General features: G+C 49.6%; 1 protein-coding gene across 4 annotated transcripts; it reads left to right on the top strand.

Annotated features, from left to right (window-relative positions):
- The first annotated feature begins 438 nt into the window (after positions 1-438).
- PATL2 (PAT1 homolog 2) lies at positions 439-9,041 on the top strand. 4 transcript variants are annotated; one of them, XM_045286528.1, is made up of 17 exons: positions 439-466; positions 719-804; positions 1,722-1,933; positions 2,469-2,549; positions 3,358-3,500; positions 3,935-4,018; positions 4,245-4,386; positions 5,557-5,677; positions 5,777-5,874; positions 6,075-6,128; positions 6,233-6,366; positions 6,491-6,650; positions 7,141-7,278; positions 7,678-7,775; positions 8,283-8,432; positions 8,624-8,659; positions 8,750-9,041. In XM_045286528.1, exons 2-16 carry the CDS (start codon positions 762-764, stop codon positions 8,646-8,648), a joined length of 1,683 nt encoding a protein of 560 aa, XP_045142463.1. In that variant the 5' UTR covers positions 439-466; positions 719-761; the 3' UTR covers positions 8,649-8,659; positions 8,750-9,041. The 4 variants fall into 4 exon arrangements, with proteins under 4 accessions (XP_045142463.1, XP_045142462.1, XP_045142464.1 ...); XM_045286527.1 differs by lacking the exon at positions 439-466 and adding an exon at positions 474-525; XM_045286530.1 differs by lacking the exons at positions 439-466; positions 719-804; positions 1,722-1,933 and adding an exon at positions 1,960-2,206.
- Positions 9,042-9,434: the final 393 nt, after the last annotated feature.

The raw sequence follows: 9,434 nt of genomic DNA, 5'->3' as shown, positions 1-9,434 counted from the left end.
AGTAGTATCATTGGTTCTTGATCAGATGCTACCTATTGAAATGGTTGAATGTTAACTAGTTATTTTTGGTAGTGACTCTGCATTCCTCCCCTTGTTTTTTGGTGCTTCCTGCACCCTTCAATATTTTGCCCATAGAATCCTTCAGTACTAAAACTGGTGGCCTCAAACTGAGTATTGTCACTGCAATTTGCAGTCCCAAACCCTACTATCCCTTTGAAACCAACAAATAGTGTGCAGTTTTGGAAGATTCGATATGCAGCTTCTTTCTTTTCTCGGTTCAAGGATTTTCTATCTTACCCAAGTTATGTTCTCATGCTTCCATCAAGATGCAGTGGTCAAAAGGTGCTGGCCCTTTAACAGGAGAGCAGGGAGGGGCTAGGACTCTTAAAAGCCAGAGGTTGTAACCCAGCTGGTAACCCAGGCTGCCAAGGATAAACTAAGTAGGAAGAGCAGCATCAGTCAGGTGGTGGGTGTCAGCAACAAGGTCGTTTGTGAAATTCTCTCATCAGCACTGGTGGTGCCAGAGTGAGCTTCTCCAAATCCTTGTCTTGTCCGTTATTTCTTTGTACAACCTTGTCCTGGAGCTGGGCTGATGAGTTTGGAGGATACTGGTTTGCAGTAGGCTGCGGGCCTAGGGTCTCTATCCTTGAGATCCTTGGCTTACAATTTGCCGAGGAGGAGGGTGTCTCTGGTTGTCTTCCTGTCTTCCTTGTCCTAGGTTTACCTCCTCGAGGCTGGCGATGTGTTCTTGTTGAACAGCTATGGAGGATGTCTGCCCGTCTATCAAGATGAAATGCCTAGAAGGTATCACCAAGTTGTGGGGAGAGGGCTTGCTGGTCTGGTTCATGGAATGGAAATGGGCTTGGTTGTCCACATTCAGAGAACGGAGAGTGATTCCAACTCTCCCGCTTGCTAGAGATATCACTTTTCTGGAGTTTTTCTTCCTCATCTGCACCCCGGCACTTTCAAAGGGTTGTTTTGAGAGTTAAAGGAATGAAAACACGTAAAGTCTCTCACACGTGGCAGGGTCAGTTATAATGAATCAGAACAACCTGAACTTGGTCAATTAGGGAGACAAGGAGGACTGTTCAAGTTCTAGTCTCCTGTGCTTGTGAAAGAAGCCTTTGAATTATGTTGAAGAACATGAAATGTGCCATGGGCTTCCCAAAAGAATGAGCAAATTTGTCTGACGTGGAACAGTCAGAAGGCTCCCTAAAAGCAAGAATGCCAACGTTGTTTCCCATGTACTTGGACACGTTATCACCAGGAACTGGTGCCTGGAGAAGGGCATCATACTTGATAGAGAATCAGGGGGAGAGGAAGACTTTCTAAGATGGAATTATAGTGGGTACAAAAACTGTGCTCAAACATCGCAATGACTGTGAGGGAGGACGGAGCAGGACCCGCCAGTGTGCTGTGCAGTCGTACGAAGGATGACCACAGCACCTAACGATAGAAAGGACGAGGGGGTGAGGAGAAACCAGTAGGGTAACTGATGAGGTGGAGCGGAAAGTGAAGACGTTTGGTGCATGCCAATGTTTTGCTTACTCTGGTGGGAGATGGTTTGGGGCATCCTATGTCAGAGAAGCTGAGTCAAATCCAAACAGGAGGTATTGTTTGAAGGTGGTGCTAAGCTTATGAACCTAAGTGCTTGCTGAGAAGCATCAGCCTCTCTAGGTGTGACTCTTCACACCTGAGTGCCCACCTTGTTTCCTCCACAGGCCCACACTTAATAAACCTAGGACTGAGCAAGCCCTGTGGGCCACTGACTCCTCAGGAGGAGCTGGTGCCTACCTCTCAGACAGCAGAGGAGGAAGAGAATGAGGAGCAACCGGGGGAAGAGGCTCTGGATCCGGATTGGGCCCCAGACCTTGAGGAGGAAGAGAATGACCTCAGGGATCCAGCTGTACTCAGTGCTGTCTATAATACCCAGGTGTACCCTGGTTCTGGATTCACAACTTTTCTATTTCAAGTTTGAACTTTAGTTACTCTCTGCCTCCTTCCTTTTCTCATTCCCCCTGGCTCCCACTTTGTTTTGGATGCTGTCTTCGCCTTAGAACCAGGCCCTAGCAGGGCAGTGCCTGGCCCCCTGTGTGGTGGCTCTGCTACTTGGTGCTGAAAGTAAGGCATTTTTGTCTGACCCTGAGTCCCCTGTGTCTCTGACAGCCATTTGATCCCCCTGGATTCCCACAGCCAACGGAGTGTGGTAAGGACTCCCATGCTGTGATGGAGGTGCCACTCCATTACCTTTCAGTCTTCTCTGGAAATGCTCGCCTTCCCATCCTCGCCAGGGAAAGAAAGCAATCCTATTCCAGTTGATTCAGAATATGAGAGAAGGTTAAGTTGCTGGTGTCCTGGCTGTTGGGAATTACTGACTTTCCTTTCTCCTTCTTCATCCATGAGCCCAGGTGGCATGCAGAAGATACGATTGAGGCTCATTTTAGCCTGCATTTTCCTTCCTATTTCAGAGAGGCCTTCCTGGCTCCTCCAGAGTCAAGGCTCCTGGTGTGCTGGGGATGTCATCTGCCTCCTTGCAATTCCTGTGGCAGGTGAGTCTGCTCCATCACCACCCTCTGTTCTCCATCCTCGAAGATGGTGACTAGGTGGTCCAGGATTCCATCCTTGAGAGTGCAGAGCAGCCTTTATTTCTATCATGCTCAACCTGCTCCTAAGCTCGCTCTGCAATGAGGTACCTGCAGCGAGGGGTGGGGGTGGGCGGAGTACCATGATGCAGGGGAGCTTAGCCCCAGCCAGCGGTGCTGTGCTCTATCCGACATGACAGACTCTTCCGTGAATAGCTCTGTGGCCATTCAAATGAAAACAAACTCGGAACGAAATCTCCACTCCCACCTTATCAGAGAGTAGCACTGAGCTCAAGGTTGAGAAAGAGCACCTGCCCTTCAATTGACTACAGAATGAGACCATGGGCTGGGCTATCGGGGAATGTAGGGGCCAGGAACTCTTGCAGGGAAAACTAGATGGAAAGACACAGCTCCGAGGGAGGGCCTCAAAGGAGTCAGAAAAGTGAAAGGCAAGTGGCTAAACACGACAATCATGACAGTAGGTCACTACAGAGAGGAGACGGAGGGATGGGGAATCACCAAAGCCTTGAAAAAGCACATGCCCCATACACTTGTCACAGCTGATCCCTGAGAAGTCACCAACCCTATTAAAGACAAGTGGCAGGAACAACGGTCTGGTGCCATGAGGGACTCCAGGGAGAAGGCAAGATGCTGGGTGGGGTCCTTGAAGGACAAGGCAGGCGAGAATAGAGGCAGAAAGGAACCGAGGCCTGGCAGCAAGTACAGCGCTCTTGCTGGCGATGGCCCTCCGCAAACTTCTGAACTCCTCTCTCAGACCTTGGACTTCCCATCACCAATCCCTTTCCGGCCTACGGGGCCCAAGGCCAGCTCTCCAGCACAGCACTGCAGACCTCGACTGCCCTCGCCAGACCCGTCTCTCTACCACAGCCCACCAGCCTCATGGTCTCTTAGGTTCAGGTACGGGCTCAAGGTCCCAGGACACGCTGAGTTCTTCTCTGGAAGTCTCCTGAAGGAGTAGTTGAGGTGGGTGGGGCCACTCTACCGGTTTCCACAGGAAAATACTTCATAGTTAACAGGAGTCTCATCCTTTCTCCTCTCCTGGATGAGGAAATAGAGACGAAAGGAGATTTTTAAGAAAAGAATTCACCCATGGTCGGTAGAACAGAACTGCGACTACAACTCAGAATCCTGTCAACTAGGGCTGAAGGCTTCTCCTTCTGCCAGGGAGGTTTCTTGGAATGGGAGTGCCATTGAACTAGGGTTATGATTCATGGAGCTGGGTTTGAGGAAGCACCTAGAGACAGGACATTCCTTAGACGTCCTGCTGAGACAACCATAGGTCCAATGAATTCAGAGCAGCTGAAAGCTTCTGTTTTTGTTTTTTTCATTAGTCTTCCTAGTCATCTGACCCAGCTCCATCCGTGGCACCAACGGATCTTGCAGCAGCAGCAGCAGCAGCATGGCCAAATGCTGAGGTAAAGCCTAGACAAGGGGCAAGGTGGAGGGGTTCTGTCTGCATGCTGGGCACTCCCTTGTGGCCAGGTGTCTGCCCCTGCAGGAACTGCCAATTAAAGCCCATACTCTTGCCCACCAGTGTTCTGCCCCATCCTCCTGAGGACGCCACTCCCTGCTCACCACTCTAGGAAGGGAATCGTGACGGGGGTGGGTGGGTCTAAAGGGGATGCCCCTCTTGACTTGAAGTCCTCCAGCCAAGAAGCCTTGGTCTCAGCAGCCAGACCCCTATGCGAACCTCATGACTGGAAAAGAGAAGGAGTGGGTGATAAAAGTGCAAATGGCTCAGCTGCAGAGTGAGACCCCTCGCTTGGATGACTACTATTATCAGGTGAGCCCCAGGGTGCTCTGTCCAGCCTATGGGCTTGGCTTCAGGGTGGCCCTGAACTCTGCCCTCCTCTTCTGAAGGAGGCAAGTGTGCGGGACAGGACCCAGATTTCTAAAGCTGACATCCCAGGCTCTTCCCCCACTTTCTCCAAATTTCAGTCCGATAGGATTATTCTTCCCCAAACACACCTTGTGGTTTTGTCTCCCTCCTCTTGATAAGTTTTGCCCCTGTTCAGCCTGAAAATACAGCCTTTCCCTCTGCACACTTTGATGATATAGAAATGCCTTTTTCCATCTTAAATATAAGTAGTGGAGCTCAATGTGTTAAACTACACATTTTCCTTCCTTTCCCCCTTCTTTCTACTTCCCCTTTCTGTAGGGGCAGGAGTCACATGTCATTTTGGGGGGCTTGTCTAAGTGGCTTCACTTTTCAGTTTCCTTGACTCCCCTCTTGAGGTCCCCCATCTTGACCTTTATTTCTTTCTTTCCACTAAGCTTCAAATACTCTCTTCTCTACCTGCCAGGATCACTGTAAGTGAAATACAGGCTATTTCGTTCTCTTGCCTTGTCTGGCATTTTCCTTAAATGAAGGAGCATTACGCAAGTCTCTGTTTGACTCTTGGCAGCTTCATTTTAGTGTGGGAGGTTCAGCTTTTCTTAAGATGCAGAGCTGATGAACAGATCCACAGGGATATAAAACTGATCTAAAGGTTGGTTGACAAATACACGCTTAGGTGCTAGCTCTGTATCTCGAGCTGCTGGTAGGCTTCATACTGAAATTCTAATTTTTTTTTTAAAAGCACAGGTAGATCTCATCAAGAGACTGGGATCTGGGGAAGGATAGCAGGTGCGTAGTATATGTGTGGAGCTGGAAATGAGAACCACCAAGAAGGCTGTAAATTCTGGAGGTTTGCTTCCGTGGAGCTGGTCCTCCACTTCGCTCCTGTCAATAAGACCTGGTGGTCATGGCTCACTCCTTAAATATTTGGGTTAGGAACCTCAAGACAGGTGACCATGGTGCTTATAATACTTAATGACTGATGCAAGGGCCTAAGGCTCCAGGATTGTTTCTGAAATGAATGCCGTAGGAGAGCATGTTAAGAGGTTGCATTTGAGAACCCTAATTCGAAGAGCAGAAGGCGAGCATTTGTGTTCCTTTCCCATGGATTCCCAGGAATATTATCAGAAAGTAGAGGAGCAGCAGGCAAATGAAGAGCTACTTGGGCAAAGGAGCAGAGTTGAATCTCTCAAACTGGTAACTCCTTACGTCCAGAAGGCAGAGGCTTATGAGTCAGGTAGGACCCAGGGTTGATCTGCCAGGCTGGAACGGCTGGGTTGGGATGGGGGCTCAGGGTGAAAGGGGAGGGGGTATATACCTGACTTCTTTCTTGTAGTGGTTCGAATTGAGGGTTCCCTGGGCCAGGTAGCCATATCCACTTGTTTTAGCCCTCGCCGAGCTATAGACGCCGTACCCCATGGAACACAAGAGCAGGTAGGTGCATCCTATTCTCCAACCCACTTTGCTCCTGTTTGGGGAAAGGTCTCCTGCTTTGAGCTCAGATCATGACCTAAGAACAAAGACACAGGAATCACGTTGTGTATTTAGCTCTTCCAGCTCAGTTGGCCCTTGCATGGGGCCTTGGGCTGCAGCTCTGGAAGTGTGGCTGATAGCTGGGGTCTCTTTCCTCCTAGGACACGGGGGCTGCAAATGGTCAGAGACTCCGGGTATTACATCGGATTGAGAAGGTGAGATTAGCAGATCCTTGAGGGTAAATGCCCAGCTTCCCTTTGAGAATGGGATATTGCTCAAATCTACCTCTCCTCCTCTCTATTCACCGTCAAACTTCTAGATGTTCCTTCAATTACTAGAGATAGAGAAGGGCCAGAAAGATGGGGCTCCACAGCCCTGGTCCTCTGAGCAGAAGGGTCTTGAAGCTGAGAAGCTCTTCCAGACCCTGATGGCCCAGGAGCAGAATAACCTGGAGTGAGTATGGCAGCACCACCCCTCAGGCGCAGGAAGGGAAGGGGGTGATGAGCCAAGCGGCTATGCCTCTGCCCCTCTCCCCTCTATTTAGACCTCTGAAAATGCCATGCTGCCTTGCTTTTAGGGAGGTGGCAGATGGCTTTCTGCAGGTGCTCTCTGTGAGGAAGGGGAAAGCCCTGGTGGCCCGGCTGCTCCCCTTCCTGCCCCATCATCGAGCTGTTAGCCTTCTTCTGGCTATCACCCACAATCTGCCCTTCCTGGTCCGGAGGGACGTGGCTGATCAGGTACTACGGAGTGGAGTAGAAAGGGGAGGGTGTTTTGAGGGTTAGGAATCTTACCACCTCTCTAATCCCTACCGGTGAGATGCCAGAGAAAGGTACGGGTCATTGAGAAGGGAAGGGGTGGGGGGTGTCTTCCTAACCCTGCTACCATCAGGGAGTTGCAGAACCTATCACTATGGGGATAACACACACACACACACACACACACCTGTTGAGAAAGGGTATGTATGTGAGTGCTCAGGAGAGCTAGTGGGCTGTGGAGGTTTGAGAAGATAAGGGCTCCCTGGTAAGTGTTGAGCCCCGTATCTCTCCACAGGGAAGGCTTTCTGAACAAGTGGGTGTTGAAGGCACCTGATGTTAGACCCGAGTGGTGATGGGTCTGGTGAGTGACCTGTGCAGGAAGACACCAAAGGCAGATCAGGAAGGGGGAAGTTGGTTGGAGGCAAGCGAGGAGGAGGTGAAGTGGACTTTTACATCCCGGGTCTTCCTGCAGGCCCTGCAAATGTTGTTCAGACCTCTGTGGAAATGCATACGTCATTTGACCTTCCAAGAACTCCTGCAAGGACTTCAGGGACTGATGCTGCTACCAACTCCCTCAGAAAGGCCCATCACTGTGGTGCTTCAGAATCAGGTAACCCACCTGAGAGGCTATTCTTTCCCTAGATGGCTTCCAGGTGGTATCACTGGTAAGTCATAATGGAGGGAAGGTTCTCTTGGCGTGCCACAAATCTTACCATATTCTGCAGTCAACTTCTAGTGCACATCAGGCTCACCTGGAGAGTGCGTCCCATGTGGCTTCCCCAGTCCCTTCCCCAGAGATTGCCATTGAGCAGGTCTGAGGTGGGGATTGTACATTTGCTTCTCCAGCAAGCTCCCTGGGGATACTGGTGTGTGGACCACACCACTCTAGGCAGAGGTCTCCAGACATCTGTGATTGTGTACGCCTTTGAAGACAGCAGAGCTGGGGAAGCGCTGCATGCCTCGGGTGATCTTATTTTTTTACCCTGGACTATGTACATATCATTTGCAGTTTGGAATATCTCTGCTCTATGCCCTGCTGAGTCACGGGGAACAGCTGGCGTCTCTGGACTCTTCCGTAGAGGGATCCAACAGGGACCATACAGCTTGGTAAGGTCACAAAGAGCCCTTGAAGGGAGAAATGGCACACCCCCTAGAGTGGTGGTTTCTATATGGCATAACTTTGTAATTAAGAGGACAATCTGTAAAGTCAAACAGACTTAAGTTTAAATTCTGGTCTGTCCCTAGCAGTATAACTTTTTTGAGCAAGTTTGGCTTAGCCTGTTTCCTCCTCTCTCCACTAAGGACGACTGGACTGAACTAACCCTTCACAGTTGTGAATACAGATGGCATTTAAGCTTAAACAAGGAAAACAAGGAAAGCACTAAGCTTTGGTGTTGCCTGGCCCACACCAAACATGCAACTAAATGTTCTCTTAATTGCTACAGGGGTGGGGGAGTAGTGCTTTGTTTTTTAAGTTTAGATTGTGACCTGATACCAAGGATAATAAAGAACCTTTGCCTTGTGTCTTGGGTTCTTGCTTCATTATATCAAGGCTGAATAAGGAAAGACAGTCTATGTTACTCACTTCTAACACATTTCTTCTCTGCTGTCCAGGACAAACATGGTGGTTTTGATTGCCTGGGAAATAGCTCAAATGCCAACTGCCTCTCTGGCTGAACCCCTAGCCTTCCCCAGCAACCTTCTCCCCCTGTTCTGTCACCACGTGGACAAACAATTGGTAGAACAGCTGGAAGCCAGGATGGAGTAAGTCATGGGAGAAACGGGATCACGGTCCCTTGTTCAAGTCTAAGCTTAGGCCTGTCCCTCTCCTCCCTACTACTACTGCCTCATGAACTTGCTTGTAGAGAGTCGCCCCAGGAGCTATAGCATTTACCCTGAATAACCAATCGGACCCATGCTAGGGTCCTAAGGCAAGGCTGTTCATGTATTCCCAGGCACTTTGGCTGTTTTTCATGCTAAGCTATCGGAAGGTAAGAACTGATTCAAGAAACTAAACAACATGCTGGTTGTTTTTTAAAAAATGGAATTGTCTTTGCAATGAACACCTATTCTCTTTATAGATTGTCTGGACCTACGGAACTGGTTGCTCTGGAATACACATTTGGGGGGGAAACTTAACTATCAAACCCTAGCTGTGTGAGCTATATCTACAGAGTTCCCGAAGAAGAATCTCAGACATTTCTAAATGCCTTGACCCACTGGAGGACCTGCCCCAAACACCTATGTTCTTCAAAACCCTGAACGATGTGCCTAAAAAGCAGGCATGGCAAAGAAGGTATCACTAAAGAGAACAGAATGATGTGTTGACACCTGCTTGTAAGAAGCTATTAATAAAGGCCATCTGCTTTCTTATGTGTGCATGCTCCAAGTGTTTCGACTAAGGGGACATGAGGTCTTGTGACTGTAGGGACTGTGAGCGATTACCCCAACGGTGGAAGGAGATCAGACACAAGGTTGCAATAACAAAAGAGGTTTTATTTGTACTAGCTTAAGCCAGGGCTCAAGTCCTCAGGTACTCAACCATGCACACCGTCTTGGACAAGAGCACCGAACAAAGAGAATGCTGCCATTTACATACACAGGGTTTACGTAGCCAGGGCGTCCCCAGCCTGCCCCTCCCGCTTTCCGCTGATGGGCTTGTTTGTGGTGGGTTGGCAGTTTGGTCCTTTGTGTTGTTCCTGTGCTGGCTGTCGTCTTCTCATTGGCAGTTTGGCCGCCGTGTCGTTCCCAGGTTGGCTAGCCTCC

This window comes from Echinops telfairi, unplaced genomic scaffold (assembly GCF_000313985.2).
Source record: "Echinops telfairi isolate 266 unplaced genomic scaffold, ASM31398v2 ScPeMD7_8;HRSCAF=38, whole genome shotgun sequence".
Classification (NCBI taxonomy): Eukaryota; Metazoa; Chordata; class Mammalia; order Afrosoricida; family Tenrecidae; genus Echinops; species Echinops telfairi.
The sequence above is the reverse complement of the archived record's forward strand: the minus strand, read 5'-3'. Positions and strand labels throughout refer to the sequence as shown.